Source organism: Dunckerocampus dactyliophorus, chromosome 10 (genome assembly GCF_027744805.1).
Source record: "Dunckerocampus dactyliophorus isolate RoL2022-P2 chromosome 10, RoL_Ddac_1.1, whole genome shotgun sequence".
Lineage (NCBI taxonomy): Eukaryota > Metazoa > Chordata > Actinopteri > Syngnathiformes > Syngnathidae > Dunckerocampus > Dunckerocampus dactyliophorus.
In genome coordinates, this window is record NC_072828.1 from 29,203,037 (window position 1) to 29,224,129 (window position 21,093).

Genomic DNA, 21,093 nt, shown 5'->3' on the forward strand with positions numbered 1-21,093 from the left:
CCGTAACCCTCTCATTAGCCCCTTCCCTCCGCACTCCTCCACCCCCATGTCTAATTTCCACACTAACCCAATTAGCATCTCGTCAATAATGCTCAGCATTTCATTTTGCTGCTTTAATTAACAAATTCAATTTGCTCAAAACTGCTGTGAAAACAAATTGAAAGCACGGGAAATGAAAAGCCCTTAGCTTGAGCCTGAGCCTGGATGTATCTAAGGTGATTACAGATGCACCACTTTGCTGTTTTCTTGTTTGTTTTACCTCAGGAGGCCACGGCCCAGACACTTGGAAGCAAAGCATAGGAGACCTTGACTGGGTTGCCAAAGCACTGAGGTGATGCACTGTGGCGATAACGGCACCAGCCTCATTGTTACCATGGATCCAGATGGCTGATAACCACATTCATAGCATCTGCATAGTTCAAAAATAATAATCATTTTAATGAGTTTGAATGCCGTGCATCTCCAGTGGTGATGCCTGGCTGGTCGAAATAAATTGGCACACTAATGTGATCATTCCTCTCACCAGTTATTAATGACGTCCGCCATCTGGCACAAAATAAAGAAACAGAATGACTCGAAATCGTCCAAAATATTAGGAAAGTTGTCATAATATAGTGTTGTATTATGAACTGATGGCATACGCAAACATGACTGAGCCCCACTGAGTGCAGAGGCGTGTGCGTCGGAGCCTGGTATGGTATTACTGCCCCCAACATGAGTGCGCTTTAACACCCCAGGGTGGCCACTTCCTTTGCCTGTGCGTCCCACTCTACGTCACTGCAACAGACAATTAGTCCATTAGTGTGTTTCTAGCTACAGTAGGTCACCGCTTATTCACATGTTTTATGGTAACTTAGAAAGAAAGTAGTTCGATGGCGCTATCTGCAGGGGACAAAAGGTACTGCATGTATGAATCCAGCAGAGGGCGCTGCCTCACAAGTCAATTCACTTAACATTTTTGAGCAGGAAGATGCTTTGACAAGATGTGATGTTGTGTAACTGCACATTTTTGTAAGTACAATACTGAGTCAGCCGATATTGGCCAAATGAAATATCGGATTATATCGGTATCGGTTTTTCTGACGATAATCTGATGGTCAGCCTCCAGTAGTTGTTTATTCTTTTGTTATTAATTGTTTTCACTTATTTCATTGCCTTCATTTTTCATTACAATTTTACGTAACCATGTTTTATTTATCTAATTCTTATTTTTAGATTATTTAGAACACATTTTATTATTTATTCATTGTTTTCATTTTGCATTTTTATATATTATATACAATTTTCTCACCGTGTTTTCATGTTCCCATTTTTAATTTTGTATTTTATTTTTTCTTTTCTTACTTCCGTCACTGCATCCGCTTGCAGTCCATCTAAACAAAGAGTTAGACTTAGACTTTATTGATCCACAAGGGAAATTGCTTGGTTGCAGTCGCTCAATTGCAGAAGAAAAAGACAAACACTTAAATAAAATGCAATGCATTTTATAATATGAATAGGATATAATAAAATAGGATATAATAAAGAATATAAGATAAAAAAATATATAAGATAAACAAGATGTGCATATTTACAAATAGTGTGTAGAATATGATAAATACAAGTACATTTACGCTTAATACAAGGGGGGACAGACAGCACAGTGCAGTGATGTTGTGGATTATCTTTTACAGACAGGTGAGGTATTGTAGAGCAGGATGGCGTGTGGAATAATTGAAGTCCTGAAGCGTTCACTGTGGGAACGGAACTGGAGGAGTCTGTTGGAGAATGAGCTCCGCTGCCCCTCTGTTGTCCGATGGAGCGGGTGGGTGGGGTTGTCCAGGATGGAGAGCAGTTTGTCCAGCGTCCTCCTTTATGTCCTTTTTGCTGGTGCTGTTCGGCCAACAAACCACAGCAAAGTACAGGGCGCTGGCAACCACAGACTGGTCGAAGATCTTCGGCAGCTTGCTGCACACATTGAAGGAACTAAGTTTTCATGACAAATCTAAACATAAAACATGAATTATTGTAGGTGATGTTAGGGATGGAGTATTTTCCACTCTGTCTTAGACAAAGTACGTCAACGTGCTTATCTACCACAGAGACGTAACACACTCAGAAGACCTTTCACCTGGAAACGATCCATCCTGACATAGTGTCTCGATATGCATCTATTTTCATCTCAGTCTGAGGAGCGATTAGCCGGCCAACATTTTAACAGCGAAACAACTGAAGTTTACACCCATTGCAAAACCTCTCTGACAGAAGATATAAAAGAAAGTTGAGCAAGGTTCCTTGTCGGAGATCGTTTGGACTTTGCTAAACCTTCTTTGGCCGCTAATCACTCTCCAGTGATGGCATTGCAATATCTCGTATCTACTCCTGTTTGAATTACATTGTAAACTGTCCTGGAGACTCCTAGACTCATTTCACAGTTGTTCGAAGAAAAGCTTCGTATAGCTTTGTTAGCTTTGGTGTTAATTACATTTTTCTGGCTCCAAGTCACTAAATAGGAAGTGAGACACACCGCAGAGCATCTGGGCTAACATTGTGTCGCGTGTTGTTGTCATGGAAGAATGCATCATTTAAATACATAGTGGACAGATGGACGGACTTGTAGTACGGATAACTCAGTTGCATGCGATGTGGTATAAAAGTTGGGCAGCCACTCTTGCACTGTGCACTCTGTATGTTACCTGACCCCTTTGCAAAGGTCATCAACTTCTTTCCATGCCTTTATTCCTTGCATTCTCTTTCTTAGTTAGGATAGATTTTTTTCCCCCGCTACGTGATTATCCCGGTTTGTCTTTTCGTCATTATTTACTCTCATATCCTACTTTGTTCCCCGTGCGTTTCAACGCCCCCCAATCCCACTCTCATTTAAATATGTGTGATTAGAAGTTAGCAGACATCTGGTCAACGCCGCGGCATCTGGAGAGGGTGTTGTTGGTTGTTTTAACATGCGCTCACATCTCGCTGTTTAATTTCAACAAGGCGCTTTTGTTTGCATTTGAGTTTCGCCGTCGCTCCTTCAAACTCATTGCCCTTGCTCTCTCTCTCTCTCTCTCTCTCTCTCCCTCTCGCTCTCTCCTCCACGCGCAGCTAATTATTATTCCATTTAATTACCCGGTGCGCAGCAGTCCAGCCTGCTTCAGCTTTAAAGAAGCATTCAGCACTCCATTTCGATACCTGATTAAACTCAGTTAAATGGAAAAGTTGTGCCGGGGAAAATGCTTTAGTCACACAACATTTTGTTTCATTTCTTTTCTAATATGTCTCTCGCTGTCTGGTTACTTGAAGATAACGCCCATTTGAATTTGTTTGGGGGTATATTGTAAATATGAATATAAAAGCGTTGTGAAATTGGGGAGGCAACAAGAGGCAAACTGTGTCCACAGCTTGGAAGTACACACACACACACACACACACACACATTCTCAACACACATTAAATCCATAAAAGCAATAAACCGATAGGAACGCACGCATCTCCTGACCTTCAGCTCTAATTAGTTCCGAAGGAGAGATGGGTGAACTTTTCAACCTTGCGTCTTGTCTATTGATACTCCAGCGCTGTTGTTCAGATAACACAAAGATCAGTAAAGTTCACTGTTGCGGACAGGTGCAGGTTTTAGTTGTTTCAAACTTTCTTTATGCCCCTGAAAAGGGCTTGCAGTCTCATATGTGTCAATCCCCGTTTCATTTTCCATCTCTTACCCAAGATTGAAGGCCCCGTAACTAACGAAAAAAAAGGGATGAAAATCTAACGCTGTAAACCCGAGGTGGGTTTTAAACTAACTTTGGAGTTTTTTACTCGCGATGAGAAACCTGAAAAGAGCACAAAATGGTATGTTATGGAATTAAATGGAAAGACCTTTATTTTGAAACTGCGGGCGAAGGCCGCGGTATGTTTTTGTATCATTTAAATTGGTGCTGTATTGACATAAAGTTTTCATAATGTAATCCCTCCTTTATTGTGGTTAATTGCTTCCGGACCCGACTGTGATAGGTGAATTTCCGCAAAGTGAGATTCTTTATTTAAAAATGCAGTTTACAAACCTGTTTACAGCCTTCTAAACATGTTTTTTTTTAACATTATTAGAGCCCTCTAGACATGAAATAACACCCCTATAGTCACCTTTCCACTCATATAGTAGAGATATATAGTCGACTTAATGACAAAATAAGACTTGCGCTCATGTTTGTTGCTGTAAATGTGTCCCGGTGCAATGGGAGATGAGTGAGGGAGCGGACAGGAAGTGACATCGGCGGTTTCAGAGCTGAGTTTTAGCTTCACGTGGGTTAGAGCCGCAACAGTCGCTCGTGTTTGTACCTGTTGTAAGATCGTTCAAACCTGCAATAACAGCCTGTTGTTCCGGTGATCAAGGCTGGTGCTTGTGTGTTACATTTTTTAGAGAATAAAACTTTCTTCCACCTTTCAATGACCCATGATTGGTGCTCTCCTGCAAACTCCAAATGGGCAATTTTGTGTCATTGAAGGAGACGGGGCCTTGAAAGACGTTTTTTGTTCTTAGAGCCCTTCTCTCGCAGATGCCGTCTATGGTTTGTTGGACTGCACTCGGCACCAGTAACAGCCTTCATTTGGGCCCGTGTACTCAGTGAGATGGTCAACAATGTAGGATGGAGCTAAGCCGTGCGTAGATTTGCAGACAAGTGGAAGTATTTCCAGATCAATTCTTTTGTTTTACCGGGAGTTAGCGGGGGGAGTGTAGATCATAGTCTGCTGCACGGGCAGCCAATCGGATCCTGCGGCTCAGGGCCGGTGACATTTTTTTGGGTCTACCACTTGAATTTTTTGTTCCATAACCCTCAGGATCTTTTAATAAGTTTCAAATGAGGAATAGCACGCTGCGAGAGGGTGTTTGATAACCAAGGTTTGGCTGTACTCCAGTATCTATCGTATGACCTCCTAAATAACCAGTGCTTTCAAAAGTGATACAATAACTGAACAAGAAACAAAATACCTGGCTTGATCTCGCACTCTTGCACTCTTGTCTTGGATCTTGTCTTGTCTTGGAGCTCACATCCTCTGACAAACACAAGGTCACGCCACCTGGGTCAATCATTGGCACCCAATGAGGAAAGGATGATGGGACAGAGCCCTTATCCCCTCGGAGCGTGCATGAGTGCTAAAAGGGTGTTAAGGTTTCAAGCATGCTGTCTGTGTCCTCAAATCAATAATTGCTCCCCAATATTGATACGCCGTCATCGATTTTTTGCCAGGCCAAAGAGGAAATCCATATCCAAATGCATGCACATCTCATCATTATACACATTTTATGTACTTTAGCACCAGAGGACTCATATTAGCATATTACGTTGGTGTACGCCATTGGGAGTAGAATCTGGAGCTGCCGTTCGGCACAAATGGATGCTTCATTAGCCTCTTTTACGCAGTGATTCCGCAAAAGTGACACATGGCGGCCAAAACAGAAGCTGCACAAGCGACCGCTGTGATGTGTGGAACATTTGTCATGTTGTCATGAGTGTTGCTGCTACCCAGGCAGTCACCATTCACCAGGCCTTTTTGGTTGTCACCACTCTAGCATTTTTCAAAAATGTGAAGGGAAATGGTTCCCCTTTTTGCTATGTGGTGGTGGTATGATTGTTTACGCCCCTTTGTCTGGCCTTTTCGAGTCGATACCTCTACGTATGTGGATGTACGATCGACAATGTGTGTTAGCAATGCCCATGTGTGCCCCTCTCATGCAGCAGACTATGATCTACACTCCCCCCGCTAACTCCCGGTAAAACAAAAGAATTGATCTGGAAATACTTCCACTTGTCTGCAAATCTACGCACGGCTTAGCTCCATCCTACATTGTTGACCATCTCACTGAGTACACAGACAAGACAGATCCCCGATATCATCGACTTTTGTGCCAAATAGCGTTGTTTTTGTCCGTTGTTGTTTGGGAGTTCTATTCTGAACACTCTGCAGTTCTTGACACTGGCGCACCTTATCAGGGGTGTTGGTCAGTGGTAATAAAACATGGATTGGCGAAATGGAACAGGGCGTAAGGGGAGTTCAGCACTGGAGAAGCACTCATCCGTCTTAGTGGGTAGTTGGTGGTCCAGCTCAGGGTCACACTATTTCAACTCTCTCACCACGCACTGATGACTCATTCCAACCCAGCTAGGCCACCCGCTTTTATTCATGTTGGGCTGATGGGTCACAGGTTGCTGATTCCTTTTATGAGGCAGGGGTTAATGTGTTTCATATCCTCAAGAAAAACAGCACAACAAGCCGATTTATGTCCCCCGCAGACCTCTTGTTATTGGATGCCTTATATCCAGATCATCTTTTATGATACCAAAGACCACCTTATTTTCTTCAGCCTGACCTCAGTCGTCCTTCTAAAGTAGCCATTGCTCTCCTAATATGAAGCTATTATCTGCTACATCTTTTTTCACAGACTGTCTCCTGATAATAAAACAAAAAGCTTCCTGTTTAGTCATTTATTAGGACTTTTAGATCAACTAGATCAAGGACTTATTAAGAAAAACACACCACTGTTGCCAACATTGGAAACTTCTCAGGTCAAACACAACCCACATTCCGCTTGGACAAATCGCATCCAGATCGCTGATATAGATATCAGTGCATAATATCGCGGCACATTTCACTGTCGGTAATGTACTGGCTATTACTTCTCTTTAGCCTTTCTTGCTGGTTCTTTGGGCCGCCTTGCTATCGGAGAGGTTTTCAAATTGTGTTAAAAAACATAAGAGCAATTTATTTGGTTGCAGCGCTGACTCTGAGAATGAAAGAACAAAGTCTACATAGCAGTTGCCACGCCCTTCTAGAAGTGAAACTTAAAGAAAACCACACTTTTTGAAATTTTGGCCATCATCCACAATCCTTAAGTGAGCCGTGAACGCACGTCGTTCTCTTTTCTGTGCGTTCTGAAGATCTAAAAATGCGAATGCACATAATTCACCTATTCCACCTACAAAGCCCGCTATTAAAACCCCTAGCAGTAACAGTAGCAGGTACATTCATGATAACGTGTATTACTTAGTATTTTACGCTTTCCCGGAACTTCCCTCCTGGGCGCATTGATTTCACATAGCAACATAGAAAGGAACGCCTACACCGAGCGTTAACTTTTCCAAACTCAAAAACAACAACAAAGCAACAGTGGCGGCAGCTCCAATATGTAGCGTTACCTTTCGGTAGTGGCCTGGTGACGTGCCGCGGGCGAGTGTGTGGTGAAGGTAGTCGCTAGCCGGCTTGTAGATAGCAGGTGTGGTGTGGCGGGGTGTCACTTCTCTCGTTCGTACGCTGGGTCATTGGAGCCGCATTTCCTCCGTGTTCTGGTTCAGTTGCAAATGGTACGACCTCAGGACCGTTTGCCCTCTGAGGTTTTTATGCAGAACGTACTACTTCCGTTACAGCGAAACCTCGGGTTTTGTCATTAATTAGTTCCAAAACCGGAATGCACAAAAACCAAGGCAATTCTTCCCAAAAGTAATAACGTACAGAAGGCGTATACATAAGAATCGGTTAACGCCTGTCCATAGCAATATGCTGAAACGATGTAACACTCGTTAAACGCACTCGACGTTCATTACAAATGAGAATGGTTTTGCCGAAATGAAAATTGTGTGCGCTTTTTAACATTCTTACCTCTTACAAAAGTGAAACCCATTCCAGTCGACGCACCTCGGACTCATGTCGACATAAGCGATTGTCAACATAACCGAAACTAGCCATTGTCATAAGGGATGCATAAGGGAAATGGATGATAGTAAAGGATTTTGGTTTGCTGGCATGGTTTTCCTCTATTTGTGCAAATTTGTATTCAGATCCTTGTCTTTTTTGTATGATGTTTTCTGCTCTTGTTGTACGTCTTGACTGCAGTCGCAAGAAAGCTTTCATATATGCGCAAATCTGTCTTCTGGTAGCGAACAATCTTTAAAAAAAGAAATGTGTGCATTTTGTTAGGCAATGTGGTAGAATCCAGGTGGATACTGCCACTTTTATTTTGAAGCTTACTTTGCACTAAACAGGAAGGAAGTCACTGTACAGTATGCATGTTTTAATGCTGTCTGACTAGACAGTATAGTTGTAGTGGTCCCTCGCCACTTCCAATTTTGCGACTTCACCCTATTGCGATTTTCAAAGGTAGATCAATTCATAATTCATGTTGTTTCGTGGTCGAGTACCTGCCTATTAGTCGTCAAAAACATGCATATTTAAGCATATTGTTTATATTTTTGCCTAGATTAAGCATTTTCGAGCGTAAACATAGCTAAATGAACTAAAATACAAATATAAGGCATTCCGAAGACGCATTCAAAGACGCTGGGATGATATGTGGCATTCTACACTGGTCAGCAGGTGTGAATAATGATCCTCTAATGTTTGGCGGGACACACAAGCACCAGACTTGATTGCCGGAACAACAGGCTTTTATTGCAGGTTCGAATGATCTCACAGCAGGAACAATAATCCCCAATAAACACAGGCTGCTGTTGCGGCTGTAACCCACACCAACCTAAAACTCAATGCTGAACCCCTGACGTCACTTCCTGTCCGTGTCACCGGAACACATTTACAGCAACACACATGACTGCGAGTCTTATTTATGTTTTAAATGGCTTATTTTGTCTTATTATGTCTACTATATTAGGTAATACAAGTGCTATAGGGGTGTTATTTCATGTCTAGAGAGCTCTAATAATGTTAAAAAATGTATTTAGAAGGCCGTAATCTGTTTTTTTATGCTACTGAAGTATTGAATTTAGAAATAAGGAATCCTACTTCGTGGTGGGGTCTGCGACTACTGTAAACCCAGTCAGTCCACTCCAGGCTGTACTGTACGCCCTGAACTTGCTCTCTAGTTGACGGTCACAGGTGAACCAAGTCAAGCCTGGCAGCGGAATATTGATACCACAGCACACATCAGTAAGGCCAACACCAAGGCCGCCCGAGTTGTAAAGCACGGCCCCGGGGGGACATTTTGTTATAATCCGGTTGACAAGATGGCGCTGTAGACCATAATCAGCCAGCTGCACCAGTTATTGCCGTCAGAGTCTGTGTATTAAAAAAGAGACAAGTGGGGTGGCGCGGTCATACAGCCTCGACCCCGCAGGGTGACGGAAAGATGGAGGGGCGGCTTCTCACGGTCATCTTCCCCGCTTTTTCCTAATTGCTCTTTCTAAATGTGCCGTGAAATCATAAGGGCATCATGTGCGGATCGCATTTATCAGCGTGCTTGCGTTATCGGTGCTGTGCAGGTGGACATACACTACCTTACTGCAGGTAGTCTCGCTCAAGAGCAGGTGGTGGCGCTCCACTTTCAGGAGGAATGAATCTTTTATTTGGTTTGTTGTATTTTTAACCAGGGGCTCCTTGGTCACGCAACAGCGAGCCCCCGTTCTGCCACCCCTCTGCTGCCATCCTTTCTCTCCTCTCGGCATCGCCACAGATTTTCACTGACACTGACATGCAAGCGGAGACACGATAATGTGATACTTGACACTTGCCGCTTCTTTTTTTTTTTTTGTTGCAACAAATGGCTTGAAAAAATGTTCAAATTGAAGGGTCATGTTCTAGTAATGCAAAAAATGTGTACAGCATTTAGAGTAAGCACATTGCAGCAAGCATTTTATTCTCAAGTGAGTCGGCAGTGTACAGCTTGTATGGAAGTATAGATTCTACAGTTGGCTGAAAATACCACCAGCAAAAAGGACATAAACCAGATGGACAAACTGATCGAACATGTGATCGGCAGTCACTCGGAGGCGTTTGTAACAGTGAGAGACAGGAGGACACTGGACAAACGGCTGTCCGTCACGGACAACCCCACCCACCCACTCCATCGGACAATAGAAAGGCGGCGCAGCTCATTCTCCAACAGACTCCTCCAGTTCCATTCCCACAGTGAACGCTACAGGACTTCATTCATTCCACACGCCATCCTGCTCTTCAATACCCCACCTGTCTGTAAAAGATAATCCACAACATCATTGTGCTGTCCTGTCTGTCCTCCCTTGTACAAAGGCTACGTTCACTTGTATTTAAAGTACTTATATTTGACACACTATTTGCTAAAATGCAAATCTTATTTATCTTATATTCTTTGTATTTTATTAGATTGTATTCATATTGCACTGCATGTTGTCTTTTTCTTCTGTATTTGAACTACTGTAACCAAGCATGTTCCCTCGTGGATCAATAAAGTCAAAGAGTAAATACTCGATACAGCACCTGCAGGAGCTGTATACTCTTGGATTTCGCAGTGTGCATAATTTGTGCTTATGACATCATCATGTATGTGGTTTTACTGGGCCGGGCAGTGGAGCCCTAAAAGCGTATTGAGCCCATGAGCTCATTCTTACCTCACCTTCGCCCCCCCGCTTTGTTCCTAATAAAGGATGAAGAAGACGCAGACGTAGGCCAATACAGCAGCCATAAAGCGTGGCACGTCACGTGTGCGTGTGTGTGTGTGTGTGTGTGTGTGTGTGTGTGTGTTGCTGGGTTGTGGTTACATACACAGGTTTAGTCAGTATTCCAATGAGGGGATGGATGGAGATGAGAAGTACGATGACTCAGATGTTCTTGCGCTCGCAACTCAACTGCCCCTTGCCTTGACCTCGTGTGCGTGTGTGTGCTATGGTGGTCATTGCTACGAGTCTACAGCCGCACTTTATGTTATCATAATCATCATTTCAGCATAATTTGCATTATACAGTAGGTGTCTAGAATAATAATTCATATTCTAATAATAATAATAATAATACGACTACTACTACTACTACTACTAATAATAATAATAATAATTGTAATTTTATAGGTGTATTTTAAATACACCCATAAAATTAATAATTAATAAAAAATTAATAATCCCCATCTTACTAAAAATAATAATTTGCATTATATGTGTATGGAATAAATAGAAACAAAATAATAATAATAATAACAAAAATAATAATAATGTAGGTATATGTGTATCTAATAAGAAGAATAACAACAATAAGAATAATTACCATAATATGTAAATTTAATAGTAATAATAATTTGTTTTATATATAACAATACTAAATAATAAAATAATAAGAATAATATAGATATGTGTGTCTATAATAATAACAATAATAATAATTATAATACGTATAATAATAATAATAATAATTTGCAATATAGGTGTATTTAAAAAATAATCCCCATTTTACTAAAAATAATAATTTGCATTATATGTGTATGGACTAAATAGTAACAAAATAATAATAATAATAACAAAAATAATAATAATATAGGTATACGTGTGTATAATAAGAAGAAGAATAACAAGAATACGAATAATTACCATAATATGTATATTTAATAATAATAATAATTTGTTTTATATATAACAATACTAAATAATAAAATAATAAGAATAATATATATATATATGTGTGTGTATATAATAATAATAATAGTACACGTGATATATGTATTTACTAATAACCCTAATAATATTTATAATAAATGTTTTAGTATTACAATAATAAATATAATCATTTGGAATATATAAATACAACCTCATGATAATGGAAACTAAGAATGATGCGTGTATCTAATATTACCATAATCACAATAATAATAATAATAATTGTCACCATAAGAACAGTGATGGTACTCCATGAACTAGTTGATTTGGAACTTAAACTTAACAAAGTCACGTTGCAGTGCATGTTGACGATTCTTTGTGTCCGAAAAGGAGTAGGAAGAAGCAGCGCTTATTTCACCCGACCCCGCCTCCATGCCTCAGCAGCTACTGATAGTTTCCTTAAACGTAGTTTGAATAAACATAAACAAAATAATCAGGTGAATTCTATTTGCATAATATCATTAGCAGCAGTAGTAGCAGTGGTGGTATAATTCCTTCCTGATCAATACGCTGCATATTCCTTGCAAGAATCCGGGTCAGACGGTAATTTCCCCATTTAAACAGTGCTTTTTGTGCAGTCATTTAGCTGTATTGACTTTAAATTAATTTGAAATGAGCTACACGATGATCCCTGCCCTCGCTTTTCTCTGTGATAACAATCCGCAAATATGAAAAGTAGAACAAAAGTTGGTAAATTGGATTTTGGCGAGATTGAGTTTGAATATTTTATCTAGTCATAAATTAGAGGGGTTGTACATGAATGTGTTTTGGGGGGGTTTCTTTGCATTTGAATAGCTTGCCAACCAAATGAAGATGACTTCACATTCTGATGGTCTGATGGGTTCTCTTAATGATCATATTTGTACCGATTAGAACGTTTGCAAACCCTTTGGCAGTGGGACTCAAACTAGAAGACTATTTATTGCATTTTTGAATACGGAACAATGATTATAGATACAAGTAAGTTCAGAACCTGATAACGGCATTCATCCAGAAACGGAGCACTTTGTCTTTTCGTCAGAATATCAATATTCATTGCTTTTTAAGTCTCTGCAAAAATTGCATCTTTCCACTTTCGGAGGCAAATGATCAAACTTTATCAGGCGGCGCATTAATAAAACATCCAACAATGGAAGAGATGCTGTGGGCTTTGAGGCTCGTCTGGCTCGACTGGGAGAATGAAATGTAATCATCTTTTTGTTTGGCCTTTAAAGCACACCAGTCTTGAAATATTGAAGTGAGTTAATTGTGGCCAAACCTCACTCTGTCATGTGGGTTTTGTCATGTTTTTGATACTCTAGTGCAGGGGATTGCATCCCTTTTTGTCCACATACTTGAACTAATGCTACCCAGCTGTATGTTGCGCATGTTGTTCATTTAACGCATTGTTTGTTAAGGTGATAGCTACTGTCGCCTCACCTGGCACGTGCCCCCCAGTTGGCCTGTTGCACGAGCGTGTGCATTAAGTGGTGTGAAAAAGTGTTTGCCCCCTTTCTGATTTCTTATATTTTTGCATGTTTGTCACACTTCAGTGCTTTAGATCGTCAAACTAATTTGAGTATTAGTCAATGACAACACGACTGAACGCAAAATGCAGTTTTTAAATGAAACTTTGTATTGTTATGGGAGAACAAATATCCAAACCAACATGACCCTGTGTGAAAAATGCTTACCCCCCCCCGTTAAAACATAACTTAAGTGAGATGAATTGAGATCTATCAGTGTGGAAAAGGTTCCAAAGCCATTTCTAACGCTTTGGGACTCCAGCAAACCACAGTGAGAGCCATTATCCACAAATGGCCAAAGCATGGAACAGTGGTGAACCTTCCCAGGAGTGGCCAGCCAGCCAAAATGACCCCAAGAGCACAGCGACGACTCGTCCAAGAGGTCACAAAAGACCCCACAACAACATCCAAAGAACCGCAGGCCTAACTTAAGTTAAGGTCAGTGTTCATGACTCCACCATAAGAAAGACACTGGGCAAAAACGGCCTGCATGGCAGAGTTCCAAGACTAAAACCACTGCTGAAAAATAGAAAGACCTTTGGGAAAATACTCTGTGGTCTGACGAGACAAAAGTAGAACTTTTTGGCAGGTGTGTGTCCCATTACATCTTTGTGTGTGTTGATGAAAGTGTGACAAACATGCAAAAAAATAAATCAATCAGGAAGGGGAAACTCTTTTCCGCACCACTGTGTGTGTGTGTGTGTGTGTGTGTGTGTGTGTGTGCGCGCGTGTGTGTGTAGTCCTTCCTCAGCTTTTGGCTGCGTTTGTTATTATATCAACTTTAATATTTAATTTATGTATAAGTTCATTATATTATATTTACCATTGTATTAAATATAGTATTAAATATTTATAAACATAAACATGCAATCTTATTTTGTGCCCACCCAAAAAATCCCAATCTTGTGCACCCCCCTCGTTATTTTATATGAAAAATATAAAGTGTACACAATCCATAAATAACCAAATTAAAAAATATCTTAAAAAAATAAGCAAGGCGTCCACGCCATTGTAGGTTTGGCCAGCAGAGGGTGCTAAAAGTGATCATTTCACTCCTCATTGAATCAGAGTATGACATCAAGGAAGAACAATAGTAATAATCAGTGGAGCTCCCATTCCTCGTTCAGTGTCAGTGAGGAATGTAAATATTCCTCTGCCATGAATCCCTGCTGCTGCTCTATTTCTGAGCTTCTCCTCAGGTGGTAGCAGCAGTGTACTTGTGTGTGTGTGTGTGTGTGTGTGTGTTGTGTGCAGTAGTGGATTGGGGGACAGTGTGTGTGTGTGTGTGTGTGTGTGTGTGATCACAGCCTGGCTGTGTGTGTCATGTTGTCACAGTGACCTCTACTGCTTGCATGGTCAGCCAACAAAGCATCCATGCACTGTTTTTGTAGTATTTAACAATTAGAAACCACACTTGAAGCAAATAAAACACAAATTTGTCGTCATAAATGGGCTTGATCATAATTACTTGTGTCATAGTGGGAGATATTGTGCACAGTAGATGCGCTCCAAGACCTTTCTAAACTCTATAATACGCTTCTCACAATTATTACACACCTTTTACTTTACATTTTACACATCAACTCATTCAGTCACAGACGTTTTTCAAAAGACAACACCTTCAGTACCGGCCATTTTAGACAAATTTCAAGGCACTCCGAATATTGTGTTCTATGGCTACAGTATATAAACATGGAACCTACCAAAAGAAAGATTAGACTCCCGTCTTCCATCGGGAAAAAAAAGTTTGTTTCCAGCTTTTTTGTGTTTTTTCCTTCAGTAATCATCAGTAGAACATGGGTAAGTTTCAGGAAAATATCAGTTCCCAACTAGAAAAGGGAGAAAAGCAGCTTTTTGTGAAAAGATACATTTCAAGCATAACTTTCACTTTGACACAATTTTTTTGCTTTTGTGACAATGCAAATATCTAAACTATACCAACATAAACGACACAAAAAATTGTTGTTTTACATCAGAATAACAATTTATTTACAAATATAACACCATGAACTATTTACAATTTCCGCGTCTGGAACTAAACTGTGTGTGTGCGTGTGTGTGCGCATGTGTGTGCATGTGCATGCGTTAAAATTTCCTTACAATGCATAACCTTCTGGATGCTGCACTCTTCCACGCGCGTCCACTTCCTCCTTGCTGTTGAGTGTGTTTTTACATGCATACCGAGCCGATCCAATGCACTTCTGCCATCTTGTGGCCGTTTTTGTGGCTTCAAACTGCTCTAAAAGTATTCGTGTGCAGTTGCTTCGTCACCGTTTTTTTCCTCTTGTGCAAAAAAACTTAAAATACGTGTAAATAGGTCTTTGGGATCGGGCGTTCGGGTTTATAAAAACGTGCAAATATGTCTCTGGTATTGAATGAGTTAAGAGATATTGCAGGCATGCATTGTACAGCATTGTGCAGTTGCACAACATCTCATCTTGTCAAAGCCTCTTCCTGCAGGGAAATGTTGTGTGAATTGACTTTGAGACAGCGCCCTCTGCTGCATTCAAAACCTCAGCCCTCTTTTTCTCCTGCAGATAGCGCCATCAAACGACTTTCTATTCAAGTTATCAGGAAAAAATGATCATGAGTCCATTTGCAGCGTGTGGCACATTGGAAAAATAGAATTCAAAGTGAAAAAATCAGCAGTACTTTTACAAGAATAAAGTCAAAATATTGAAAACTTGTAATCTAATGAAAAAAGGTAGTAATATGAAAAACAAACACAACAAATGAAGTTGTAATTTTTTGGAAAATTAGTTTGCAGAAAAAGTTACTGTATAACAGAGAATAAAGTCAAAATATTACGGGAATAAAGTCAAAATTACGACAAGAAATATACAAGAGGAAACAGTTTGAAAATAAAAAAAAACGAGTTATCAAATATGATGAGAAACAAAGAAAACAAAATAAAGTTGTCATTTTTGGAAAATTAGGTTGGTGAAAAAGTCAACATTTTATGGAAATAAAGTAAGAATTACAACAGGAAAATTTAGTAATTTTTGAATTAGTTGGAAAGTTGGAAACGGCTGTAATGTTACGAGAATAAAAAAATAAAATAAAATAATAAATAAAATTAAATAGAATAGAATAGAAAAAAAATCCTAACAAGGAAAAAAAGTCACTTTTTTATTAGAATAAACTCACAATATTATGAAGAAAATGTTGAAATATTAAATAATTTAAATAATAAAGTATATATCATTTTATAATTATTATTTCATAACATTTGTTATTTATGGAAATTATATTTTTAATAAATGTAATGAATAATTGTATTTTTTTTATATTTATTATTAAATAAAATATGATGAAAAACAAAGGGAACAAAATAAAGTTGTCATTTTTGGAAAATGAGGTTGGTGAAAAAGTCAAAATATGATGGGAATAAAGTCAAAATTCCGACAACAAAATATACAAGAAGAGAGTTGAAATAGTTGGAAAATGTAAAAAAAAAAAAAAAAAAAAAAAAAAAACAGCGATGAAAGAAACGGCTATAATTGTACAAGAACAAAGTCAAAATAAAGAGAAAAAAATTGTATTGCAACAAGAAAAACAGTCTCATTTTTATTAGAATAAAGTCATAATACTATGAGGAAAAAATAATGTAATTCTAGGAGCATAACTATTTATTATTTATTTAAGTATGATGATAAACAAAGACAACAAAATAAAGTTGTCATTTTTGGAAAATGAGGTTGATTGGTGAAATTGGTGGAAAACTCAAAATGTTGTGGGAATAAAGTCATAATATTATGAAAAGAAAATTCAATAAAGATTCTTTCAGAAGAAACTTATTTTTTTTAAGTAATAGCAAAAATGCGTGAAAAAAGACTGCGGTGTTTACTAATAATAGACCTTTTTACCTTCGTAGGTAAGCTGAGATGAAGTTTTGTTCTTGAAATAGATAGCCTATAACTTCTTAGCATATTTACATGTGTTGTTTTTCAAAAGTGGCCCGTGCATCGCTATGTGGGAGGGGCTGTGGGCGGGACATACACTGAATGTCTCAGTCAGAATGAGACACAGCCATCCATGTGCAGCAGCCAACACCCATGCAGCAGCATCACAAATAGCACCCAGTGGAAAGACTTGAATAGTGAGTAGAGCCATTACAGTGACTGAGTGAACCTACACCATCGCAGCAATCATACACCATTTCCCCTCCCTTATTACACGCCGTACTGTAAGTCCCTCCGAGTGAGCGCCTGAGCTAAATAGTAAAATGAATGTTTAGTCAGCCGTCAGCGTGTTCCACTCCGGGCGTGCATGTCAAGCAGAAGGACTCTGAGTATTCTATAAGAGTCTCTTTGCGTTTACCTCCAAGACGCTGGTTAATGTGCCTGAATGTAAATGATGTGTGGCTTTGACCGTGACCCAGCCAGTGTGACACACACACACACACACACACACGCACACACACACACACACACACACACACTCTCATCCTTTCCTTGGATATCTCCTTTCCTGAGGGACTGTTGGTTCAAGAGGGCTGAGGTGTTGATTACTGCAGTGCTCCCGAGTCAAGTGTGCGTGTGCGTGCATGCGCCACCTTGCATCTCCTATCCTGGAGACACACACACACACACACACACACTCACTCAGTATTGATTAACATACTGCATAAAGTAAATGAAAAATAATCTGCTCCAGGGTTAAACATAAAACCTTTATTCACTGTACAGGCTGCAGTCGCATTTTAGCGTAGCTGTCATCCGAGTGTCTAATAAGACTACAGATAACCAATACAAGTAAAGATAGATGTATGTCGAACGTCGGCTACAGGAGGTGCAATGTGGTGTGCGTCCCGGTCGCGGAACTCTGGACCAGATCTACACCCTTGCAAGGGTGCTGGAGGGTACTTAGGATTTTGCCCAACTGGTCTACCTGTGCTTTGTGGACTTGGAAAAAACATTCGGCCGTGTCGTGGTGTCCTGTGGGGGGTGCTCCGGGAGGAGGGGAATGGTAGTGCGCCACTACGTACCATTCGGTCCTGGTACAACCGGAGCAGGAGCCTGGTTGGCATTGCCAGCAGGAAGTCAAGCCTGTTTCCGGTGAATGTTGGCCTCCGCCAAGGCTGCCCTTTGTCACCGATTCTGGTCAGAATTTCCAAGGACAGAATTTCTTGGCGCAGCCAAGATGTCGAGGGAGTCCAGTTCGGGGGCCTTAGGATCTCGTCTCTGCTATTTGCAGACGATGTGGTCCTGATGGCCTAATCGGGCTGTGACCTTCAGCGTCTGCTGGGGCGGTTTGCATCCGAGTGTGAAGCTTCTGGGATGAGACTCAGCACCTCCAAATCCGAGGCCACGGTCCTCAGTCGCTGATGTGTTGAAAATCTGTCCTGGTGACTAGCTAGCGCGCTGCTAATGCTATCTACATCCATTCTTGTCTTCAGCCATGGTCACATTGACACAAGTCCTCAAATAGCTGTCCTCGGCTTTGCCTGCCGGTAAATAGCAGCTCGTAACCCAAATTTTAGCTCGCAGTTCAAAGCAAAAAATCAGCCGAGAGACGGCTGGCATCTAAAAAAAAGCACTCGTAAGCCAAGGTACCACTGTATAAATGACAATGAAAAAAGGCAGGCAGTGCTCCAGTACCTTCTCACTTCTTACTGGCAGTCGACGTACAGCGACAGTCGATACAAATAACTGTGGTCTTGTTACGAGAGCCATCTGCCAGGGCTTTGAAACCCAACTTACTATTCAAAATACCCTTTTCTTTCCTATTTCTGCTCAATTTCTTCCCACTTTTGGCCCCACACCAAACGCTGCGTTTCCTCAAACTGCGGTGTGGCCCGAGGGTCAAACGGGACGTGTGCACGTGAATGGTTGCCGTTAAAGGACATTTTTGTAAACGCATCTTTTTTGTCTCTTTTCCTTCCAGCAACAACGCCATCTGGACCTGCTGACCATCACCAATCGCAGTAAGTCTTTGGGACGTTTTGTCCCGCATGCAGCCTGGCACCAACACAGTGATCATTCCAATTCAAAGATAAACCTCTACAGTGGAATACTTTGCGACATAAGTCGGTCCATTGGATGGGAATGGAGCCCTCTGTGCCATTACTTCCAGTTGTGAGGGATTCAGTGAAGTGGAGAGTTGTGCGGAAGCTGGGAGGAGAACCAGATGGGGGTGGCTAGGCCCATATGTCCAAAGAATCTGCAGGATCTAATGTGCTTTGATTGGAATAATGCAGACGTGAGGCTTCCGCAGCACAGGTTAATTTCGCAGGTTTACGTTGCAGCTGTTCTTCCAGCTCGGGTACAGATGATGGTGGTCTTCACAGCTTGATAGAGGACAGCCAAGCAATGCCAGCATGGGACAAAGATTATGAAGTACTGCACACCTTCTGTGTGAAAAGTTACTACAAAGAAAAACGTATTCTCTGGCCCGCATCACATGTTCTTATCTTTGCCAAGAAACTATTTGATTTGTCCGTTTTGTCTGTTGACACGGGAGGTACGAGGCTAATGTCTGCAAAAATTGGTGGTGGGGTGAAACAATGGGCCAAAGAATCTCTGAAAATCTGTTTAACAACGGCGGAGAACTGCTGAATTTAAGTTGAGGGGATTTAGACGCTCTTCCAGAGCCCCTTTCTCAGCAAGATTAAGCGAAAAGGAGTCACTTTGACGTGGAAGGAAGTCGGAGGCTGGTGGGAAAGCGCCAGTCGTTTAAAAAAGGACTTCCAGCCACGTGCGAGGTCTGGTTGCATCTTCTGCAGTTTGAGGCAGATGAGAAGATGAGAGTGCTTAAAGCAGGGGTGTCCAAACTTTTTCCATCAAATTCAAAGGTTGGTTGATATTTTTAGATGTTTTTTTATTTTGTAAAAGGGCTACAAAAACTGTCATTTATATTTAAAGTCAAAGCTTTGTATTATTATTAATTATAAGTATCAACATTTCAGCCTTTTCATGTTCATGTTGTGTCTTTTTGCTCTATTTTCTCAGTTTTTTTCTAAAAATGTTGTTTCTAAAATGTGCCGAGGGCGAACCAAAATGAACTACGGGCCTTTGGACACCCTTGGCTTAAAGTGACATTTCATAGCTTAATAAAAGGGGGGGGCTGTCCCATTTCTTATACATGTTTTAGATGTAAGCTACACTACAAGAAGCAATGACGAGTGTTCAATTACTCTACGGCATCACCATTACAGAAGGAATCCACCAATTCTAGCATTGTTGGCACCGTGTTGCATGTGAACGACAGCCCCATTGACGCTGGTCTTGCTGGGGAATGAAGTCCAGTTGGAACGTAACATTGTCACCTCGGAGGCGTGTTTGGGCTCGTTATTGTGTTGGAAAACCGCCTTGTGATCCAGTTTCCCAAGACAGGGGATCATGTTGTGCTTCAGAATGTCGGCATTCGTGTTTCCCCTCAATGAACCGCAGTTTCCCAGTGCTGGCAGCACTCATGCAGCCCCAGACCATGTTAAACAGTTACCTCGGTACTCACTCGCTATTGAGACAATGACTGTGTGCTACGTCGTTTTCAGTGCAATGTAAAAATGTACTCCTTTAAAGTACAGTGGCTCCTCGCACATTTGCGATTCGGCGTTCGCAGCCCAGCAAATTTGCTGATTTGTATTCATTGTATCTTTATTTCTAAGCACATTGCGTACATTTTTACGTTGCTGGATGTTACACACAATTCCCGGGCTGCTGGATTTACCGTTCCGGACTTCATGAGAACCACGGTACCGTGAGACCAGGGATACCGCGGCCCGCCTTTGAGTCATCCTAGTGCGTATGTGTCAGCAATGTCCTTCTATTTCGTGCCATCTTGTATATGTTACGTTCCCTTTTTGTTTTCATTCAACAAAACAGGCTCTGCAATCTTGCTGGTGCATTTATTGTGTTTATTGAATAATCCAAGTCCAACAATGAATTGTGCTGTAAACTGCGTACTCGGCTCCATTCAACTAGAGCGACAGAGTTAGCCATCGCAGAGAAAGGTGGCTTCCCTGCATGTTTTGGTTGTTTCCTGAACTTCTTTTGCCGTTACGATGGACTATCTTAGTGATAGCGTTTTCCGAAATACATATTTGAACAATCAGTGGTAGTACTGAAGTACACGAGATGTCACGAGGTTAGACCACGGCCGCATATTAGCCTCAGGGCTCAAAGTTTGAGAAAAAAGTAGCGGCATGTACACCGGAAATGAGGGTTTACTTACTTTCCTCCCCTTTGAGCAAACACACATGAAGGG

At 40.9% G+C, this 21,093-nt stretch overlaps 1 protein-coding gene across 3 annotated transcripts in view; it reads left to right on the forward strand.

Moving 5' to 3' along the window:
* The window catches only part of LOC129188499 (cytosolic carboxypeptidase 6-like), a 371,608-nt gene that overhangs the window by 232,004 nt on the left and 118,511 nt on the right, over positions 1–21,093 (forward strand). For all 3 annotated transcript variants that reach the window (XM_054789109.1, XM_054789107.1, XM_054789108.1), the window contains one exon: positions 18,772–18,811. In XM_054789109.1, the coding sequence (XP_054645084.1) occupies positions 18,772–18,811 (40 nt within the window). The remainder of the gene's footprint in view (positions 1–18,771; positions 18,812–21,093) is intronic.